This window comes from Rhopilema esculentum, chromosome 2 (assembly GCF_057945365.1).
Source record: "Rhopilema esculentum isolate cy_ngs chromosome 2, ASM5794536v1, whole genome shotgun sequence".
In the NCBI taxonomy this organism is placed as follows: Eukaryota; Metazoa; Cnidaria; class Scyphozoa; order Rhizostomeae; family Rhizostomatidae; genus Rhopilema; species Rhopilema esculentum.
The window spans coordinates 2,841,852-2,864,745 of record NC_142816.1 but is presented as its reverse complement, the minus strand read 5'-3'; the positions used below and the strand labels follow the sequence as shown (position 1 = coordinate 2,864,745).

Here is a 22,894-nt window from a genome sequence, read left to right as displayed (position 1 = left end):
CAATTTAGCAGCAGAGCGAAATAAAAAAATTAATACTTACAAATATTGTGGGGCTTGTATGTAAGTCTGTTTGCACATACAAAGGCTGCAAGGAGAACGAGAGCAAATGCAGCATGCCAGAAGAAAAACACGACCAATCCAAGCATGTTCAGTCCAAAAGCGTTAAAAGTCTTGATTGTACCAGCGTAGAAAACGCCGTCACCTATTGTCAACAGTGGTCCAGCCAGTACACCCAAGATACCTCCACCGACGTTTACTACGAAAAACACAGGTAACACAAGGTTATCTACCTGTTACTGACATAGCCTTAGCATATCAAAGGTTAAGATTTGTTTCGATTATCACAGCAAATTTTAACTTAAGATGAAACAATAGATGTCTTGATAGATGATTATGAAATTTTTAGCTGTTGGGATTTTTTAAAATTGAAAGGCGTTCAGTAAAGAAATCTGTTATAAGCCTCAATATGGAAGAAAACAAAAGACTTACATAAAATGCAAGAAACGCTTTGGCACATAAAACAATCTTAAATCTTCGTGCTTCACCATTAATTCAATCACTGCCTATACGGCATCGAGCACTAAATGGCATACCGGATGAAAGAAATTTCCATCAAAGCTAAAGCTGTGCAAGAATAACATACACAAAGATAACTCTTACCTGTAATCGTATCAGAGATATCGTCCACCCGACAGGTCTTGAGCAAAACACTCCAGACAACATAGGCACAGCCAGAAACGAACCCAATAGCAAAGGCAGCATAGGGATACATGTTTCCAGGTGCAGCACTAACGGATACCTATGAGACAGAAATGGTAGAGTAAGCACAAGGTATTGATTACTACAGGGGCGGAAACTGATCATTTCGTGGGGGAGCGATCATGTTAAACTCACCGACAAAATCATAATGTGACGTCATCAGAAATAACGCCACAACAATTACATTGGACCTGAGGTCAAAGAATGTTTCCCATTTCACACCCTTTTCGATCACAGGACTAACGCCAATCATCACTTCAATTTTACAGACAAATCTTAACTCCGAAATTTTTTAATCGATGGGGGAGGGGGGGGGGGGGGGTGACCTACCAAACAATTTCTGTCCCTTGATCACTGATATCATTAGATAGGCCTGATATTTATTTAAACTAAAGAGCAAATCAGAGCTGCTTAGATTCGTAAGGTATCTGCAAATCTAGTATAGCAAGTCAATCACTGTCCAGAAGAATGTTCAAATGGTTAAATTTTTCTCCAGCCAGGAAAATGGTACTGATGCTTTGGTTTTTCATAAAATACATCTAAACCAAACTATGAAACGTTGACATATGACATCGTAGCAGGAAGGGTAAGTGTTATGTCGTTAGTTGCTGCGAATCGAGACTGGCATGGCCAAGCTTGTCTGGCATTTTTTGACAATTTTTTTGATGATTCAGTGAAGCCGTGCGTCTCACACATCCTAATAACACGAACGCCCAAAAAACAATGATAATTGTCTGAGTTAGCCAAAAATTTTGAGCTTTAGGGGATGCACACTTATTGGGAAAAGTTTATGTGTAATGCAAAATAAATTGCTTTACTGGGGGGTAGAGTTGCCGGAAAAATGCATATAGTTTCTAACTGCTACTCGTGACAACATCGAGCTTGACTTACCAGTCCCATTATTGCACTGTTAAGGAGGGTTTTTGTATTCCAGTTAGCTCCAAAGACAGCGGTTCTCTTCAGCGCAAATGATGTAAAGCCACTCATCGACGCAGCCAAAAATGAGTTCACAAGAGCACGGGATCGGAGAAGTGTCGATGTATTCTCAATGACGTTTTTTGTTCCAAGGCCAATCAGAACTAGCAAAGCACCAAGGAAAATGTTCTGTTGAGAAAAATCATCTAATCAATTTGGCGATCAGAGTTAATCTCAAACACAATCTTGGCAATGCAAATCAACTAGTCTCTCCATTTTTCCTTGTAGATAGAAGCTCCACGATCAAATTTATCATATTTTTCATGCAAATCAATTGTAACGTCAACGATGAAACAGCGTCACTAGACTACCCTGTCAGTGCAAAATTCAACCTAGGATAAAATCCCACTTCTTGAGGGCCATTTTACGTTGGTTGGCACTTGGAAATTTTTTTGAGGAGAGGGCAATCTTCAAATAACTTCATTGTATGGGTTGAGGATAGAGTACCATATCGTCATAACGACTTGCTTCATAACATACCGTGTTTGTTTCGCCCCCAATATCCTTCAGCTTTCTCTCTCCGTGGCTCTTTCGTGCTGGCCTAGCTCCCAACAAAATTGCAGCAATTACAGCAATACCTCCAGCAGAAACGTGAATGACACCAGCACCTCCAACATCCTTTAATGAGAAGAAAAGAAATCGATTATGCAACTGTTTGTTCAATGATATCTTAAATTATTCCAATACTAAATTATTCCAATATATTTTAACTTAAATTATTCTAATCTTAAGCACATTACTGCCTTTATGTACAGTCCTCAAACTTTCAACGTAGGATAATTACTACGAGAATCGCGTGAAGGATTCTTTCCAGGTTCAGCAGTATAATGAAAAAACATGAGGATGCCGGACAAATTTTTTAGCATTGGATAATATAATGCCATGAGTGCCCAATGCCCTTCAGGACAAGTTCCAATTTTATTTTACTGTCATGTTTATCTTTTTGTCAGAACATCTTGGTGTCTGGTGATCATGATAAAAGGCCTTTCAAAGGTTGTTGCTGTTGTGTTTTAATACTTTATATTTAGGTGGCCTTAATAGGCAGATTGCAGAGGTATACAGAGAGCATATTTACTTTACTCAGCGTCAGCGATGATGATTATTTTGTAAAATGACAAAACGACGACATAACATTATTTGATAAAAGGATCTGGGTCTAGTATCCTTTCATTACTACAGTAGCCCTCAAGGTGAAGGGAATGAAGCTTTTCTACCTGATAAACTATAAATTTGCTGTCGCTTGTGTTGAATTCAGTCATAAGCCAACCTTTCTTTTGGCTGTGCCATGCCCAGTGTGTTGAAACAGGGTATACAAAGCCTGCATAAAAAGGGATAAACATAAGTAGCATTACTTTCATACATAGAAAAGTCTTAAATGAAACGTTTGGCTAGACTTGATGAGAGCAGAGGTAGAAACTGGGTATTTTTTATAAGGGTTGGTGTTTGTCACGGTCAAAAGAAACAAGCTATCGTACAAAGGAAACGAGTAAATTATCAGATCATCAGCATAATTTAACCTTGGTTGGATATGCTTCCACTTGAGTTATGGACGGTTTATGGTTGGACATTACACCACTTCGACCTGCTTTAAACGTCGCTCCAGATTCATGCAGAGGTAGGAGAAAATCTTCTAGCTTGGTATTTACACGAGGTATGCATAAAATCTATATTGTAGGAGAATTGTTGGGTGCGACTTTATCTATAGAAAATATAGCATTTCAACTGTCTAAGAAAAGACGAAAGTTTATTGAAAACATAGTAATTTACTACGACGCAGGCAGTTTATATCTTCATTTTATTGCTTTTCAGAGACAATTTACAGAAACAAGAGCAAAAGGACATTTAATTTTCTGGTGCAGACATGCTCAGTCAAGAGCAATTAAAAAATTGTAAGGTGAGTAACCTGATACTTCGATGGCTGACAGACAGATGGTTTAGGCCATTTTTAGTATCTGTTGATTGCCTTTAAAGGCATCGCCTGGGGGAAAGTTTTAACACTTTTCTTGATCTAGAACGAGTTGAAACTCACTCCATTTGCTCTAAAATTTATTATGGTTTTAGGCAAGACTTACCTGAGAGAAACACTGTAAGGAACGGGTAGATCCAGAACCTCATTCTCTCGGCAAAGCTTCCGTTGACAATTGCAATGTAGAGAGCGAGATATGTGAAATGCTTGAACCAGGCAGAAAAATCAGCTTGTGTAGCATCGATTAGAAAGAACTGAGAGTAAGACAAGAATGAATCACCAGATGAACCAAAGGCAAAAGCGTAGCCAGTTGCCCAAAACATGATCGCAGATATCACTAGAACAAAGAAATGGCATTGATTTTATTGGCTATAGCGTTAGTACATCTGTAACAGAGAAAAGCTATTGAAGCAGTAGCCTTAATTGCATTTGCTTGCATAAAGAAATAGGTATACTTGTTCCAATGATATTAACGGTGGAAGGTTAACACAGAACCATTAAAATTCTTAGAGATCTTTGGTCAAAGCCCATCTAACGTATACGGTTGAACTAGTCCAGTAGGGGGGAAATTTAAGGGGGAACTAGTCCCCCTATGCTGATGATTTTTGAGGATTTTCTTTGGATTTGTATATATACAAAAAAAAATTCGTTTTTCATTTGTGTTAGGGTAGCTAGGCTATCCTTAATGCAAATTCATAAAAAGTGATCAAGGCTGTACAATGTTTCGGGAGGTAATTCACATGCAAAAGAGAGAAACGAAACAAAACTGCGAATTGATTGAAATTATGATGATTATGGAGTTGAAAATAAGCTCGAGCTTTCTGATGCTTATCCTTGTCAAAATGCATCTTCAGAGTGTAAGTGTTGATGCCATTTCAGTATCAATAATTCCAGTCATCATTGAGAATTTTTCTTGTTAGTAACTTGGCTTGTTTCTTTATATCTTACTACATCGTGTGCATCTAAAGTAATGCCTACATCATCATTAGGACGCTGGACCACAGCCCTTTTCAATAGATCCTGTGGAGTGCGGATCAGGCACCGCACAACCATTGGGCTAGCAGGGACTTTAGCCCCCCCCTCAATTTTTGCAATAATAGCTTTGAAAATTTTTAGAAAGTCCACTCTAACTCAATTTTGGAAAATTTACTCTAACGGGTCATATGTAATAGCAGTTCTTCTTAATTTGGAACCCTTTTTGTTCATTTTCTTGGTGTTTTGTCTTGTTCAATTATATGTTTTTTCTAACTTGGTTATCTTGGTGTTTAATGGTCCTCAAGCTTATTATATCTATATCTATAGTTATTGATTTCTTCTCTGAATCGGACTGTTTGTAAGTAATAAGTAGAAAGAAGAAGGTATTATCAAAATGGGGTGTTTTCCAGCGTTCTGGAGAGCAACGCCCTCAAAATTTTTCGGCAACGCCCTTTTAATCCCATCCAATTTTAGACTGGTGCACAGTGCTTGGTGCGGATACAAGCACCTTTTGTATTCATAAAACAAACAACAGCATTACTGACGAGTTCAAAAGGGAGAAGACAGTGTTCTGTAGCAGGATCTATACCGAAGGAGCGTGACAAAGAGAAAACTTTCTTCGTTTGTGTTTTCTGCTCCATCGCCAAAATCAAAAGTCCTCTAACTAACAGCGTGCAGCAATGAATATCCTAAAGTTAAGTACGTCATAACCACGAAAGCGAAGCTAATATTGAAAAGGAGAATATTCCTATGACAGTGCTAAAAGGGAGGGGACGACTGCCCATTTAGACTTGCAATTATAAGGAGTTGCTTTTTGCTATTGTTATGCTTATTTTTCTTGGTGCTTCGTCCCCATGCTCGCAGCTCTTCCAGAGTTTCTGAGAGTAGATGGGAAAGTTCTCACATATTAATTAAACTCAAACCTCAAGTACCTCGTGTAACGAGAAAATAGCATTAACACTGTTAAAAAGTCTAAGTATGTTCCTGTAGAATATGTCTGGACATAACATGTGCTTGATAAAGTAATGAATGCTATTTTGCTTATCGCGTTCTGTTGCCTTATTGCTATTCAATTTTTGCTGATATTTTATTTTTCGAATTTTGCCGAATTTCAGCCTGCCTTATTTCTTATATTGTTCTTAGTTTGGGCAAATCTGTACCTGATGTTTCTTGTAAGGATTTTTTGTATAAAAAAGCGTGTATAGCAGATTAAACATGACAAAGGTGGCACGGTTTTATCAGCAAAAGACCTTCACGTCATTGATGTCCATAATAACAGCAAAGTTGCATGTTACATTTGATTCCACGCTTCAACTGAGAGGCTATGGTGGGCAAATGATAATTTTAGCCTTACCAAGTGATAACACATTATTGATTATGATGGAAGATGTGTTCTTTGGTTGTGAAGCTCCAAGCTGCAATAGTGTATATCCCACAAATGCGACTAGAAAAGAGAAGGAAACAGTTATATAAAGTGTGAAAAACTTTTTCTAATTGACGTTTTATCTCTGACTGAAGTAAAGATTGGGCATCATTGTTTATAAACAATAAGAATAAAAGGAGTTTTTCATAAGAAATAAAGAATTTTATCATTTTTGAGGGACATGGCCTCCTACCAGTGCGTGTGACGTCACAAACACCATGTTTTTTTCCTTGAATGGAAATCACTCACGGACTGGACAGTTCAGTTCATCTTGTTCAGTTACTATTCGAGGAGGTCTACGTAGCCTTTGATCCCAGATACATGAAAATTCGAGGCTAATGAAATGTACAGAGGATATGTGCTGGCTGGTATTGCGTTACGTTAGGAGGGAATTTAAGTTTGGAAGGAATAGGCACTTTTAGCTGCTCGATGAAATTCTCAATTCTGAAGTCAATCATGCGGACGAATGTAAGAATCTTTTCCTTTTATCATGAATCAAGCTTCTTTTACAAATATATTCAAAAAATTATTACTTCGATAGTTTATTTCTACATCCATATAAATCATGAACGTTATTTTATTTTGGGTTGGCAAACTCATCGGTTCACCCGAGTTACAGGGTGGCAGCGGCCTGGGAGTTGAAAATTTTACCAAGTTGTTTTCCTGCAAATAGTGACCCGATCGTACCAGGTTCTTAACCCCTAAAAATCTTTCATGTGATTGAATAAAAATTATGCCGAAAATGAGTGACTTAAATTCGAAATCTTTACTGCGTATATTGAAGTTAACCAAGATCAAGATTAACTTTTTTTTGGGGGGGGGGGGCAGCCCTGATAAATTAGTCTAATAGCAGCCGTATTTAACAAAATAAAAGTATTTTACTTAGATTTCTAGAAAATAAAAAATCCTGCCAATATATTTATCGCTACCATTATATGATATGTTGGCCTGCCACACACTGGGTCCTGCAAGACGGAGAAAGGGCCTCAAACGCGTTGAATAATACGATATTCTTGCAAATCTTATTATGAAAGGTTTGTAAAGGAGTCATAATCTGTTTTCCAATCAGGTTGTTGAAATGGAGCCAAAACCCACTCAATTAATGTATCGATGCTCATCCGCAGAGTCATAAATATACGGCCTTCCTGACCATCGTATTGCTCAAGTGATGTGAACATGGTGTTTGTGACGTCATGAATATGCGGAAGGCTCGGGCAAACTCGTCCGTGCTCGGAAAATGTTTGGTGGCTAACTTTGACGCTCAATAGCTCGAAAACTGTGTTGAATATTAAAAACATAATAATGTATCAGGTATTTATGCTCGATATGCTTTCATTTGAGGTCAAGTCAATTTTGCGTGTCAGTTTATCTTTAAGCCTAAATTTACGTACCATTAGGACCCTAGAAGAAAAGGTGGCAGGAATTGGCTGATGGGGCTAAACAACAAAATGGAAAACTTTCTTCCTTTACATCATGTTGAGATCTCCAAAAACCTTTCAGCTCACCCTTTTACTTACAAATTCATCCAATCTTGACTGGTTGTACCTGTGGCGAAAATTGCGGGGATGGGGGAGGGGTGCAAGTGCCCCTGCTAAATTGCTAAATTTTCGGTTAAAAACACGCTTTTGTAGGTAAATTATGTCATTTGTTGGCTAATTTGCTTGTTTTTATGGGCATTGCCCCCTCCCCACCAAAATACTTCATTTCTTAAACAATTACGGCCAATTTTCTATAAGGGTATCTACCATGAGCAACAGGACACTAGATTCGGTCGATCAGTCCCCAACAATAAAATTAACATTTTAACAGCAAGTGATAAAACGGGCCTAAATTTAGAAATCTGGGTGTTATTGATGGATTTGATAACTATTAACGATTTGAATATAGGATTATCTTTCTACATCAAAAAGTAAAAAGCTTAAAGTTACGAAGAAAGCCAACTGCCTTGATGTTGTTTCGCGAATAAAGTTGAGACTCAGATCGACGAATTCTAAATCATTGCAAATGTAGCGATTTAAAAAATATGATGTTTCTCAGTTGTAATACGAGGATAGCACGATACTTGCATTGGGTAATCAACCCTCAAGTGGATCACAACTCAGAATTAACAAAACAACACTAGCCATCAAAAGCACTTTCGATGGGTGTCGACCAGACCTGAAGGAAGTTTATTAGTGTATAGTTGGTTGTAGTAGTACAGAAGTGTAGTACAGAACTTTGTAAATTATATTTTACTTACATAATACTATTAAAGACTCCATTGCAGCAGCCTTCCAAACTTAATTCGAAAGAAAACCTTGGTTTATCGTTCTGAAAACGTTTCGTGTCTCTCGAAGGAATGCAGAATGTGCTGAGAAAAATCGAATTATTTATTTCTCTATCGCCTGCATAACGCGGTTTTTTCAACCTGAACAGTTCTTTTATTCAAAACTGCAAAGCGTTAAGATCTTTTCAAAATAGGTTTTGAATTCAGGACAATAGTGACATACCTTCGCCATTGTAACGCCAACGACGATGTTTTCGTGGTTACTACAGAATAAATGGTTACTAAAGAATTAGAAAACACATCCAGCCAATGAAAAACGGTCTCTATCTGGATGCACGACAATGACTCACATAGAAGCAACCTTGACGTAATATGACGATGAATACAAATGTTTAGGTAGAAAAGTGGGGGATATAAACTAACTGTTTCCATGGAGATGACTCATCCACTGGTCACTGGTCCTCAAATTTTTAAGCAAATGGTTAGGATATATGACGTTCAGCAACATTCCTTATTATTCAACAAGCCACAAATGTTGCATTGGTTAGCATCTAGGAATCTTTCCGATCATAAAAAGAGATAGCTGAGTCACAACCTGTTAAACCACTTTCTAAACTGAAAGGAGGCAACAGGTCTTCCCAATCTGGTGCCCCCCCCACGACGACACCCCATAGCACCATCCTTGCGCCAATTCCCAATGATCAGAAAGCTTGTGCCTACAAACCACAAATCTTCAGTAGGTTGATACAATGCCAACGACACAACTCATCAAATTTTTTGTTGAAGGGTCGTCTCCCTGTATTGAAAAGGGCAAAGTTTCAAACAATTTGCGTTGAGAGCCACTAGACCCCTTCTGGCTACTCTCACTCAGGTCACTTTTGGCCACTAACAGGGCCGTCGAGACAGGCACCGCGGAGCAGGGGGGGGGGGGGGGGCTTTCGCCCACTTTTTGCAAAAAATGCCAAATATTAAGTATCAAACTACCAGAAAAGCCCCTTTTTTAACGGTTTTAGCCCCCCACTTTTCTCAACGCTCTTCGGTGCCTGCGAGAGCGGGGGAAGCGGCTGGAGACCCCTAAATAATTGTCAAGTATATTTCCTTTGTAACAGTGTACTGAATGGGAAGCAATACAATGGGAAGCCCCCCCCCCCCCCAATATGAATTTCGTTTCGACGGCACCAGCCTAACATTGGGCCTTAGCTTCTCCTGTCCCGCTGAATTAGTAAGTTTTTTCAAAATAGACACGTGCTCGTGTCTACATTAACAAAGGATTTACACCTATCTCTCCAGCTACACTCCTAAAAGGAAGCCATATCGTTGATGAAATTGGAAATGCTTTTATCATATTTTTTCAATTGACTTTGATTTCAAATACATGTCGATCTCTTTCATCTTTTATTATTATCTATCATTACTGTTATCGCATTCCTGTTAATGTTCTGTAATTAATCTTCTGTAAATATTTCGAAAAACTCATTGTGAGTCACGAAACAGAGAATCTAAGATAATGTGTACAGCGTTTTTGAAATTCATTAAGGAAATTCTCTATACAAGCATCTTAGAACTACTTTTAGGTAAAATGAATTTTCTTACCTTTTAATATGTTTATGAAAATTAATAGCCCATTGGATCTTTGCTTTGCAAAGCCCAGTTTGGCTACGTTTTCACTGGGAACCTCAGACATTCTGTCTTAATACATATTCACAATACATATCATTGGCTCCGACGCAGGTTGGAAAGTGGAGGGGCCAAGAGAAAATATAACAATCACAACAAAGGTTTTAAAAAAAAGCTTTATTGTTTTGCAAAAAAGTGAGGGGGCCATGCCCCCCCGGCCCCCCCTTCGTCGGAGGCCCTGCATATTACTAACTTGTTTCTTCAAGAAAGGAGCAAATCTTCAAGATAAGGGAAGGTGCCCAAAAAGTAACTGTATCTTAGATAAAGATAGGTGTATTAATCAACTATATGCTTCTTACACAAGGAGCTCGGTTATGTTTGAAAATACATTTGTATCTTAAGCAAAATCTTGGAATCATGTCTTTTAGTTAAAAGACAACTCTGTCAAACAGTAACTTCGGGAGACAAAAGACCGTTATTATCATAGCATAGACATGACTTGCTAGCTTTAAAATCATATAATGCACAATCTACATAACTAATTTTCCCTTTAATGTAATTTCCCAATAACATAATCTACATAACTATTTTTCCCTTTAATAACCACTGATGTAGCTCCATTTATAAGTAAATATTTTTTGTTCAAATCCCTATTTATTCAATGTCTATTCAACCTCATCGACCTAGTCGCTTGGTACGAGTTTCTTGTTGTTTGTTAGAAGTATCTTGCAGGGACCGCGCACCACTCTAAAAGCGGAGAGGCTGACATGGGTGTGACCAAAAAAATTTTGAGGCCACGCCCTCTTGAACGCCGGAAAACGCCAATTTTAGAAAATACTTGCTTATTTCTATTGAATTTTTATAAACAGTCTGGTTCAGAGAAGATACCAATAACTATAAAAATAGATAGAAAAAGCTCGAGGGTAATGAAAAACCAAGCTAACCCAGTTAAAAAATACTTCATATCGTTAATGTTAAAGATGATAAAACACCTAGAAAATGAACAAAAAAGGTTTCCAGGCAAGAAGAACTGCATAGGAATAAGCTATCCAAAGTTGTGCTAGAGAAGACCTTTTAAAAAAATTTCTAGCCTATTATTGCAAAAAAGTGGGTGGGCTATAGCCCCTGCTAGCCCAATGGCTGCGCGGTGCCTGGTATCTTGCAACTTTATCATGAAAAAGTATCTAACATACATTTCTCGAGTCACTTTTACCTTACAATAAGTTATCTCTTTGCATCAAAAGCAGTATCCAACCCTATAAAGCCCCAGCAAAACGACTGGACAACTGGTCACGCTCTCGACACTGCTCACTTGTTCAGAGTATGGATATCAAGAAAATATTGGTGGTGGCAAAACGAATGAACATTGTTTAGTGAACTTTTTCCCTGTTAAAGAATGCGGTTGGGATAACTGACAACGGGACATCTCTTTACCTTTGAAAATAAATTTGTCATAGCCCTAACCGTATTGTCGTATGATATAGATTGTAGTATCGAAGAATGGCTAGGACTTGCTAGGTTCATCAAAATCACCGTACTCGTGCACTCTGCAATCGCTTTCCTTATCGGAACTAAAGCTAATCTCTTCAGAAGACCCGTCGTTACTAATGAAATGTCTTTTTCTGCCATTCGTCAAATTGAATCATTGAATATTAACGTTGCTTCGAAAGTTTGTTGAAGATCTAAAAATGGGAAATAAGTTGACGCCAAATACAATCCATTGCATCAATTGCGCATGCGCGAACTGGACAATGTTCAGTAGAGATGCAAACCGACTGAGCATTTTCTCTACAACATCGGTGAACATAGATAAAATCTTCTATGACCATGACAACAAACCAAAACTCAGATTTTGGGATAGTTGGAGGGTCATGGTAGCCAACCTTCTGATAGAAGTTGGTACCTGATGATGTTCAGTGAACAAAAGAAATTTAATCCTGTCCAGTGAACATTTTTGGCTGCCTTCAAAATCGACTGAACAACACTCAACATCGCTTAACAAGACTGGAAAAGGTGGCAAAACGACGCAACATTTACGCTGGACATTTGTCCAGTGCATGTCCAGTGAAAATGTCCGGTCGTTTTGCCTGGGCTTAAGATATAAACACAACGTACTTTTTAATCGAGTGACTATATCTTTTGAAAACATACTTTTTGTCGAGTATCATGTTGCACTGTATCTGTGGGGCAATAAACTGTCTGCCACACGACAATCACACTGTAGTTTGTTATCTAGAGGAACTTTCGTCTGCAGTGTTAAAGATTGTCTCTGGCCAATGAGACAACAATTTTCAAAAACATGACATTTTTTGAGGTTCCAGACAGAATGTTTGCCATTGTCTCTCGACTCTGTTCTTCAACTTTGGTCAAACTCAATGGGGTGACTAACTCAACTTTATTCAACTTTATTCAAACGAATATTTGTCTAATGATAATGAACCTGGAGAATTTTAACCATCAATTAATAAATGAAGTTACCAGGATTTTTTGGCACCATGCGACAAGGTTGATCTAGACGCATATTGACTTATAATTAGTATGAATTATTATTATTATTATCATTATTATTGCTACCCATAGGACTTAGTTTGTGTAGCTTTGATGATAAGACAGGTACAATAGGACTGACGTTTCCTTGACGGTACCAGCTTCTTTATTTCAAGAACAACTCTATATGATAACACTTCTGTGTTCCCTCTCTAAGCATGCTATTTTCTAAACAGAGGGAAATATTAAATAAAATCAGACCTTCCTCTGTCTAACAAACTTTCGTAAATTTTTAGAAAAACTAGATAGATCATGCTTTTAAAGAAAGGAAGGGGTGACGCTCTCACTCTTTGGGCTGCTACGGTATGTGTTATGAACATCGATACATTGAAAAGGTTAAAGGTGTTTTTCTTCAACTCCTGCCCCTTTTCCCTGCTCAAATTGAAACGATTCCTTTTTGTAAAATCATCAACCGTATTGAAAATAAAAGGGCAAGGCATTTTAACAGAGTCTTTGACCACATCATCTTGTGAAGAAACTCACCTCAAGCTCGAGTTAAGTATTCTGCATGGGGTCATTTTTTGCCTCGCACCCACTGTTGGAATCTCACATTCTGTGATTCCATGGTGTATTTGTTTGCTAAATGAAAACAAGAGGTGTCCGAAAATAAGCTTGTATAAAGGCGATAGTGATTGCCTACATTCCCAACTTGAAGACTTTAATCAATGTAGCCAAATTGTGTTTTTCATTTTCTTTTGAAGCATGATTGTTAGAATGTTTCCACATTAAAGAGGGAGATAGAGAATTAATCAACCTCAAATAATCACTTATTATAATACATTTAGTTGTAGATTAAAGAAAAGTCATCCTTCTTGAAGTTATGTTCCAGCCCTTATGTCAAGGATTACAGCCATTTAATGTTTTTCATTTTCGTCTTTTCTGCTTCAGCCGTAATTGACAAGCGGGTCTAGTTGTGCAACTATAGAATTAAAATACTCCGTCAGCAGGCTTCTCTCTCTTATAGAAACTTCCCAGACAGACACAGTTCAGATGAGTTATTACAATTTATCATCTCACAACTAGATAGAATTGAAAATACTTTTTTGTTACGCTAATCTAAACTAATTACCTGAATGAAAGACCGCCAGACGGTATAAACATACATTTCAACAACAACCCATAGGATAAAACCACAACCTTATAATACAGAAAAATATATTTACTGCTAAGAAAAACTTGTTGTGGGGCTCCATGTTGACTTACTGAAATTATTGTCACTTGAATTTAGGCCATTATGGTTGACTTCATTGTCATTACTGTAGGCTGTTATCGTGGTTTGCAGCTGCACGGCAGATCTGCCTCCAACCTTTGGGTTTGCAGGCTCATTGAATATGGCGTTATCTATCCCATCTCTTTGCACTAAAATGAAGACCAGTCAAGTTAACAAAAACTACAAAAAGTTCTAAAGCAAAAATTACACGATCAAAATTGTTGCAAAGCGAAAATGCCGTATCAATATATTACGTATATACTGCTGAATTGCCAAGCAAAAGTCTTGGTACAGTACAATAAATTTTGAATATTACATACTGCATTCCCTCCCTCCCCCCCTCCCCCAAAAAACTTTAGAATCGTGCATTTTTACGAGATTTATTCTAGTCAAATGGATTACATTATAATGGTTTTGCTATCTAACTCTATAACCAACATTGTTTTGGAAGAGAGTATTTGTTTCGGTCGTTCTTACTCAAAACAGTTCAAATTTTAAAGTAAGCTTTAAGCAACAGGGCAATAAAAGAAATTTTGTCAGGGACTGTAGACTAACCACAAACCGCGACAAAATATACTGCTATCTTGGCCCTATATTTCTTTTTAAGTACATCTTTGCATCGTCACAATATGGATTGAAAGGGACCATATTCACTTACCAGTTTCGCCGTTGTAGGTTAGGCGTCCTAAATGATGGAAAGGTAGCAAAATTAGGGATATTGACAGGCCATTCCAAATTATGTAAGATAGGAGTGCCACAAGACTCCATCCTAGGCTCTTGAATGATTCATTCGACCCATTGTAGAGCAAACCTTCTGTTCTATCCAATAACGATGCTGCAAATACACCACAAGCACCGCCTCCTAAGTGAACTGTAAGAAACATTAGTGTCATTAGAATCATAAATATTTTTAGCATTTTAATGATACAGCTATTACAAATTCTAAACGTATTAGTGGCTAGTTATAAAAAAAACCATTTTACAAAAACAAGAATCTATAGATCTTGATAAAAAGAAGGAGGAGGGAATGGCAGGGAAATAGTTGTTCAAGAAACTCGGTGAACAGTGCCTATTCGGGCTTTCAAAAGGCAGAGAATAGCTTTCACGATGGGCGATTGAATCAAAATAGCTTATTTGCGCTGTTATCTACTTTAAAAATAAATTGTATTTACCAGTGACAGTATCGACGACATCGTCAAAAGCAAAATGTTTTAGGCCAACTGACCAGCCAATGTATGCAATGCCAGCCACCATTCCGAGGCCAAATGCTGCATAAGGGTGCAGTTTGTGAGGCTTAGCAGACACTGCAACCTAAAAGATGAAAGTAGGTTTTAAATACTTGTTGGATATATTGGATATAAGGGACAATCATTGCAGCGACTTTCACTGTATTTTCAAAAATGGTTTCCTAACTAAACAAAAGATATTTTTTCTGAAGTAAGAATCTAATACAGATAGAATAGGGCTTTGAAAACAAGTATATAAAGACCGTACTGCTTATATACGTATGTTTATTCCGTTTGATGAATTGACAACTCAGGCACAAAGCTGCTAGATGGTGTGTAGAGAAACCGATACACGCTTTGGTTAAAGACTGTATCTCTATTTAGATGGCAGTTGCATGCACGGTCGATAAAATTTCTGTGCCTTTCTATGATTTGATTGGTTCAGAACTTGAACGTTGATTGACTTAAGCATACAACAAATAAACTTCATAGAATCTTGAAACTTGCATGAACATAATTTTAAAGCCCGCCAAGTTATAATCACGAACAGCTTGTAAGTTACCAAGCCTGTAAATGCTCCATTTAAAAGCGTCTTTGTGTTCCAGTTTTCACCAGCAATTCTACTTCTTTTAAACATGATGGCAACAAGAGAGCTCGTGCAACCTGCTACTACACTGTTGATGATTGCAATCGTTGGTGCATCGCTGTTCACCACAATATTTTTTGCTAGGATTGATATCATGGCTGCTAAGCCTCCAATAAAGATGTTCTTCAGATGGAAGAAAGTATAAGTTAGTAAGGAATTTCATTTTGTACTTCATTCAAAGTTAAAATTCTAATGGTTGAAATTGTACTGTTTGTTTCTAATCAAAAGTTTTTATGTATCTAAAGAAATATGATTCTTCAAAAAGGCTATTACAGATTTTTCTTTTAGTTGAAAACAAAGAGTTAATGAAATAACTCGTGCTATTTTCTCTCTTCGACAGCAATATAGTGCAACATTTCTGAAAACCTAAGGTAGTTCCCAGGTCCCTTTCTCATGGAGAAGCTACGCAGTAAAACCTCTTCTCGCGCATTATCAAATCTTATCATGTCAATTCAATGATATAGAAGCATTGTGTCAGTTAGGCATATATGGAACTGAGGCTATCATACATGACCTTCTTTCGAATTTTCAGGCTGCGTTTTTCTGATAACTGCTGTTTTGATTGTTTTGAGTTATGAAAACGTAATAAACACATTGTGAGGTTTCATTTTCTAATCTCGAAAGCATTCCAATTCTAATTGCTTAAAAATGACTCACAATGTTTGTTTGTCCACCAACAAATTGTAGCTTAAAGACGCCTCTCCTTTCTTTCCTTGGTTTTAGAAAAATACCTGCAAACAGTGCGATTGATCCTGCACTGAGGTGAAATGCAGCTGATCCACCTCGGTCCTGCAAAATCCGAGTTCGAAGTATTTAAAAATTTTTCCAAAGGAAACTAAAATAATAATTATTATTAAAATTTTATTAAAAGTTTAATCAAGTAAGGCAATCAAAATTTTACCAAAGAAGAAAAACACATGCATTTTAACAACAATTACTAACATTTTGCTAGTAAGTGAATGGCTAGTAAGTCAAGGTTGCAGCGAAACTAAAAACAAAAGTCAAGGATAATGTGAAACTTTTGAGCCTAGAGTGATGACATATTTCTAATGGTCCAAACGAAAAAAACATATATGAAAAGGGACATCTTTCAGAAAATGTGGGAACGTGCACCCCATGCTACTTCCCCGGCTCGGATTTCCCTGCACTATAACACAGCAAGCCAAATTTTTAGCATGAGGTTGAGACAGTTTCTCTGCCTTACTGCAATTTCTATCAATATAGAATACACCTCGCTTGAAAAATTCATTTGTGAAAAGTAAAAAGGTTAATTTCAACACCTTAGCATAAAATATACCCCAATATTGATGTCGTCAATGAATTTCAACCAATTTGAGCATGCACTGATGGTCAGTGATGCCAATTTTACGGTCCAAAAATGAATATTTTGATTTTATTGCTAAATACAAAATGCATTTGTGCAGTTTAATGTGTAACGTGTAGCTAATCTTTTAATTCATACAAGTCTACGAACAAGTGAAACAGTCCCTGGAGTTGTAAATATTATCTCAAACTTACGATAAAGCGAATCCGCTGTCCCTTTGCAGTACCAATTCCATGGTACAGCCATCCATTCTGGTGCCATGACCAATGACAGCCAATGGGATAAACAAAGCCTGGAAACCAAAAAAAATAAAATATGACAATTTATTTTATACTTTTGGCTAGAGAAAAAATTTGGTTTTGATGTCCTTTTTGACACAATTATTCAAAAATTATATTAGAAACTATACTAAAAAAATTGATCTTCTATATTAAGAAATTTTCAGAAGTTGTGGGAACGTACACCCCCAGATTTATCCTCGGCTTTTACAAAGATCTTACGGGAAAGTTAGAATATGATAGGAACTTAAAGTGTTTTGATATTCAGTGCTAAAAATTTCTATATTTTCAGGTAAATTTTTCAAAGGAATTTTTCAAGAAGAAAAATTCTTGTCTATGGGCCATTACTCCATTGTAAGTATAGTATATGGTAGAAATGTTCTGTTCGTTAAAAAGAACAGTTTTCTCTAGAAAATTAAATAGTAATGAAATACTTCCTTACATAGAGTTTGTGCGTTCAAGAAGTTGCTTTTGGTCAGGAAGAAAAACGTACTTTGAACCCGTTAAAAGGTAAAAATACGAAAGCCAAGAGTTACAGAATTTACGACTGAAGAATGCAATCGCACCTCGACTACCAATTGTCTGAATATGATAAGAATAATAATCATGAATGTGATGTTTATGTTGCTACAAATGTCCTGTCAAAGTTGTTTGATGATAGCATACAGATAAGAATTTTAAAGAAAAGACTTAAAGAAATTGGTAAAAGAAATTGGATTCATGTTCCTACTTTAGTGTATAAATTTATTTAACTGTATAAGTGATAGCGTCACGTGACCTCTTATGGGAGTTTGGGTTACTTTATTTTCGAAAAGCGCGCGAAATTCTCGTGTTGACGACATTTCTCGTACTTTTGCTAATTATCGTTGTTTTATTTTTTTCATAAAAGCAAGGGGAATCTTGATATGGTACAGTTCAGGGCCTACGCTACCTGGGGGGCAAGAGGGGCCATGGCCTCTCACAAGTAGTTTTGAAGCTGCAGTAAAAGGGGAAAAGCCTTGGAACCCTACTTTTGCTAGCCTTGGCTCCCCCCACTTTCAATTTCATGGCGTAGGCCCTGCAGTATAACATAAGATAAGCAGAAACAAATATTACCTGCGAGGAAAATTGTTGTTGCAATGTAGACTGGAAACCTCATGCGCTCGACAAACCCTCCATTCACAATGGTCACAAATAAAACTGTGGAGGAGCAGTGAAAAGCCCACGTCATAAGGACATCAGTATTTTGGTCGACCAAAAAGAAGTTCTCGTATGACAAAAATGGATTTGATGAAGTGCCAAAAGAGAATGCAAATCCAACCGACCAAGAGGAAAGTACTGCAATACCTAGAAAATATTTTCTCTATAGACATTATGTAAGGTGAATAGCCATGAGTGGCTACATCGTTTAAATGAAATGGGCAATGGATGTTGTTTTAGTCAATGCAGTTTCAATTACAGAAACGCCCCCTTCTGGGCAATTTCTATATCAGACACTTTGCAAGCAAATGTTAAGTATACGGTTTGTTCTATTTTCCATTTGTCAGTGTTATGAAATCGATTAACTTACTTTCTTTGAAGGGGGAAGGGGATGGGGTTAAGACGAAGGCTAAGACCCTCATTGATTCGCCAATAGTTGACTGACTCATGGCCTAAGCCACGTAAGTACTTTAGTATCTGTAGATTATAGCTGCATAAATTTTGTAGGCAGCTTTCAAAGTATGCCAAAGTAAAAGGTGCGATTCAAAAAGGTGTTGTTCGCATCTTAAGCCCCCTACATAAGCCACTGGATAAAGTGTTTTGTGAAATTTCCTGACTTAAGCGGTTACTCTTGTATAAAAAAGACAATATGACAAAAATTTAGTGGAAATTGGATTTTGCTTACTGGCGCAAACAAGATTATGAATCAAAATGGAACTGGTGTTCTTTGGCTGACATAATCCAACGTGGAGCAGTGTAAAACCAAGAGAACCACCTAAAAATCAGAAGGAAGATGGGAATCATATTTAAGGATCACTTAACTTGCAAAGATTTAAAGCCGAAATCTTAATGTTTAAAACGATGTTTCAAATGTGTGACTTACTTTCTCAGGCCTTTAACTATTCTTTCTTAGAAACAAGAAAGAAGGACGAATATAAAGCTGGCTCTTTAGAAACGACCAGGGGCGCTATTTAGAAACGGCCTGAACTGTCCGTTGTAGATAGGTTTCTCAGAATTGCTTGAGAGCAGTCGGATTGAAATCATTTTTCTATTGTTAGGGTTGGAACGCTATGGGGAGGTGTACGTCTTTTGTAAGAAAAACACAATTTTTTCACTCTTTGTAAAGGATAGTAGAAGAAATGTCTCACAATAAAACACAACACTGCTTGTGAATTCGTTAATCTCACCCTATGCATTATTATTCAAAAAACTTCTAGAGATAAGGATGGTTGAGCTTAACTTTTGGGAATTTTTTATCCCCACGGTGAAAAGAAAACTTTAGACAATGTTTTCATTGGGCCAGGCAATAACATAAAAAGGGTAAACAAGATTAGAATTTTCTCTGGGGATTTTCATTGAATAAATCGCTCTCAGCAAGGACGCCTGTTCTATAACCTAGATGAAGTTGATTCTCCTGGAAATAAAATTCCAAGTGTAGGTAAAACTAAGACTTAAACAGTTGGACTTAAAGTAATACACTGGTTTTTTAATCTCAATGCTTGAAAGTATTACAAACCAAGGGGAAGCAGTGGCGTAACCAGGATTTTTGAGGGGTTGCGACCAGGGTTGTCGGAACGATCAAGGCTTTATAAATTAATTTATGCTCAGACTCGATTAATTCATTCGTAACAGTCATTTTATTCCGATCTACTGTATGGTCTTAAAATTTGCTAACTTTTAGCATAAGGAAATTTAATAAAAGTTTTGAGAAATATCCTGAATAAGGCACTACAGCCAGAATTTCGTCTGAATCTTTAGATAATCACAAATGGCCGACGTCAAGGTCACATTTATGAAAAGCAAACTTTGCCCCTCTTTGCCCCTTCGATCAAAGGAAAACAGGGGCAGATGGTCTCTTGCGTCCCCATCTCCAGCGTCCCTGGGTACGACTTTCTAAGAGTACGAATAGCTAAAAGTTTCCAAAATTGCGCATTGATACAATGAAAATACAATTTCAACTATCGATGCAGGAGAATATCAAAATTCAATAAGGTCGTGAATATCAGCTAGAAATCTTAGATAAACTGGAAATTTACATTCAAAGCTAGGTGTGTTTCAAAACAGGTTGTAAAAGCATACTCACCTAGCAACGCAGCAATTGTAGCAAGTACTGTTTGGTGTTTCGAGGCATCAAAGTTCAGGAAGAGCACTGTTGAATTCATGCTGCAAATTATTCTATAGGCAATGTCGAATATGTCTAACTGTTTAAATGCTTAAGCGAGGGAGAACCAGATTGTATCTGTTTGAAACCACCAGAGCATTTTATCAGTGCAAGGAAAGCCCTAGTTTCCAGTTTCGTAGTAACAAAAGAAAGCTTAATAGATTTCTTTGCTGTATTAAATTTATTGATGATTGAAACCAAAACAACAACAGAAACGTTTTCAATAGAGTGTCAACATTGTATTGTGTCGTCTTTTCTAATAACAGACACCTCAAGCAGATATATTATTCAAAGTTATTGTATTCGAAATAATCTTTTCCAGCTTCCTTTGATCCACTCCTCTTGATCTCTGCATTGAAATTCATCTTGTGAAAAACATTACAAAAAGTAGGCTACATATTTTAAATGATTCGAAACATTTTCTCCATCAGAACAAAAGCTGATTACAAGATTGCTTTTCCACAGTAGCAACACAAAATAAAATGTTATATTACTTAATTTGATTTCTCTAATACGGAATTCAAAGTGCCTGAGGACATACTAAATGCCCTCCAAACGAGCTATCGATCCATGTGCTCTGTAATGTATCTTGAATGGCTGAGGCCTTGTCAAAAGTTTTGACTATTTTCTCACCAGACAGGGGAAACAGTGGCTTGACCTTTTCACCAGTTCTGAAATCGGTGATATTGTTCTCTCTAAGAGTAGCTTTGAAACCTACTCTCAGCTACCATCTTACCAATTTCTACAGTACCAAATCGTCAATCGACAGTTTCTAAAAAGCTCGGAAAAGGATCGTATCAAAAAGGAACATGATCAATATTTGAACAACTAGGCGGTTTTGAAAACATTAGAAGCAAAAAAAGAGAAACCTAGAATTCAGCTCTCAAGTTTTCCTTGACTAATTGTCTCTCAAGTTTTCCTTGACTAATTGTCTCTCAAGTTTTCCTTGACTAATAATCCCCGAATCTTCTCCCTTTTTTAAAAGACTCTTGAATGCTGTAATGGCCTCTGGTCGACGGCACAAAGTTCTTTACCCAAAACACACTTTGCTACTCGTTATGATACCATAGCAATACACTTGCCACAAAAATGATCTCCTTAGGCTATTTCTTGTAAAAAGGATCAGTGCAAACTCTGGAAAAAGGCCCCCCCCTGGCATACTGGCATGAAAGGTCCTGCTGTGCACCAAGCTCGTCGTTGCTACATCAATCTTTTCTTGGTTTGTAAAATCGAGATGTGATTTATATATTTTCATATTCTGCGATAGAAATAAACTTTCTAACCAAGAATTTCTTTCCATCTAGCACTTTATCTATTAACCTGTCATTTCCACCAAAATCTTTTTTCTTATCATTTTCACATTAAACATCATCACTAACACTTCTTCTAGATCCTGACTATTACAAAGAGACTACGCTTTCAAGCATGAAAGTTGGCTGAGAATTCGTTTTTTGTCATGTTTCCTTTACCTAAATGGCGTTTTTGGTCTGTAATTTTGTTACCGTAGTCGCAGTATAAATACGACGCTTTTACAACGAGACAATATTTTAACTAAGCTACCATAGACACCGTATTTATTTAGATTGAAAAAACTTTCAAAGCCTTCATGTAAGAATTACAAACTTTTTACCCAAACATGTTTGTTGGCCAAATTCAAAATTAGCTATGAAAATATGCGAAACAAATTTTTTCTACGAAGGCGCTTTCTTAGAAAAGTTTAAATATGCAGAAAATCCTTTCCGCTCATTGGCTGTAATTTTGTGCGCCATTTTTAATTTATTTCTAGAAGACTAAACTACAGTGCGAAAGGTTAGAAACATTGCTAATGGCTCCTGCAACTTTTAAAAGCTCGGGAAATGTAAATTATTCTAAACTGAAATGGGAAGCAGACTATTTTCATGCCCAAGTCAAGGGTAAGTATTATTGCTATTACAATGCCACCGTATCTTTTCAATTTTCAGCACAAAAACTCAATAGGCCCATCCTCCTTTTGCACCCCACGTGCATTCGGACTTTCCAATACCAGGTGCCTTGTAATTTTGTGGATGGTCTTTCTTACATTTTCATCGCGTTGTATACTTTATATTTTTAGCCTAGATGCACTCCTAGTATGCCAAAATCAAAGCCAGTAAGAAGCAGAGTAAATAGAAAAACGAGGCTGGTTTCTTTTAGATGGCTGCTTTCCGGAATGAACGAAATCAAATTATTATTGTTATAAAATTTAAATGGCTTGTTGGGGCTGTTTGGAGTGTTTTCAACAGTTAAAGATGTCATTACCGTAAATCCTCGAATTAGCCCCCCCGAGGGCTTATTTTTTTGATATTTTTGGACGAGGGCTTATT

General features: G+C 37.1%; 2 protein-coding genes and 1 long non-coding RNA gene across 7 annotated transcripts in view; 1 reads left to right on the top strand and 2 right to left on the bottom strand.

Moving 5' to 3' along the window:
• Nucleotides 1–13: 13 nt before the first annotated feature.
• Nucleotides 14–8,497, bottom strand: LOC148960560 (putative ammonium transporter 1). The gene is made up of 8 exons (XM_089109202.1): nt 8,338–8,497; nt 6,030–6,119; nt 3,807–4,037; nt 2,949–3,052; nt 2,215–2,352; nt 1,651–1,863; nt 661–799; nt 14–256 (listed from the first exon to the last, which is right to left on the bottom strand). The coding sequence occupies exons 1-8, from the start codon at nt 8,357–8,359 to the stop codon at nt 30–32; spliced, it is 1,164 nt and encodes a 387-aa protein (XP_088965328.1). The 5' UTR covers nt 8,360–8,497; the 3' UTR covers nt 14–29.
• Nucleotides 8,498–13,519: 5,022 nt separating this feature from the next.
• LOC148960559 (putative ammonium transporter 1) lies at nt 13,520–21,405 on the bottom strand. 2 transcript variants are annotated; one of them, XM_089109424.1, is made up of 9 exons: nt 20,475–21,405; nt 19,077–19,166; nt 18,308–18,391; nt 17,129–17,226; nt 16,268–16,399; nt 15,527–15,733; nt 14,911–15,049; nt 14,397–14,609; nt 13,520–13,887 (listed from the first exon to the last, which is right to left on the bottom strand). In XM_089109424.1, the coding sequence occupies exons 1-9, from the start codon at nt 20,551–20,553 to the stop codon at nt 13,694–13,696; spliced, it is 1,236 nt and encodes a 411-aa protein (XP_088965550.1). In that variant the 5' UTR covers nt 20,554–21,405; the 3' UTR covers nt 13,520–13,693. The 2 variants fall into 2 exon arrangements, with proteins under 2 accessions (XP_088965550.1, XP_088965549.1); XM_089109423.1 differs by having other exon boundaries at nt 18,308–18,538; nt 20,475–21,403.
• A 753-nt stretch (nt 21,406–22,158) lies between these two features.
• The window catches only part of LOC135695331 (uncharacterized), a 76,467-nt gene continuing 75,731 nt past the window's right edge, over nt 22,159–22,894 (top strand). For 2 of the 4 annotated variants that reach the window (XR_016143969.1, XR_016143968.1), the window contains exon 1: nt 22,164–22,465. This is a non-coding gene — a long non-coding RNA (uncharacterized LOC135695331). Of the gene's footprint in view, nt 22,466–22,894 lie in introns of all 4 variants that reach the window. The other 2 variants (XR_016143966.1, XR_016143965.1) reach the window with 2 other exon arrangements.

What these genes read in the sequence shown, in the direction of transcription:
- LOC148960560 (XM_089109202.1), bottom strand. Translation starts at nt 8,359, where the DNA reads ATGGAGTCTTTAATAGTATTAT. An exon ending in GCAAATTTATAGTTTATCAG is followed by an intron (nt 2,353 to 2,948) that starts GTAGAAAAGCTT and finishes TTCTCATTAAAG; the next exon opens with GATGTTGGAGGTGCTGGTGT. An exon ending in TATCTCTGATACGATTACAG is followed by an intron (nt 257 to 660) that starts GTAAGAGTTATC and finishes TGTTTTTCGTAG; the next exon opens with TAAACGTCGGTGGAGGTATC.
- LOC148960559 (XM_089109423.1), bottom strand. Translation starts at nt 20,553, where the DNA reads ATGAATTCAACAGTGCTCTTCCTGAACTTTGATGCCTCGAAACACCAA. An exon ending in TCATAATCTTGTTTGCGCCA is followed by an intron (nt 18,539 to 19,076) that starts GTAAGCAAAATC and finishes AATATTTTCTAG; the next exon opens with GTATTGCAGTACTTTCCTCT. An exon ending in TTGGTGGACAAACAAACATT is followed by an intron (nt 15,734 to 16,267) that starts GTGAGTCATTTT and finishes TTCCATCTGAAG; the next exon opens with AACATCTTTATTGGAGGCTT.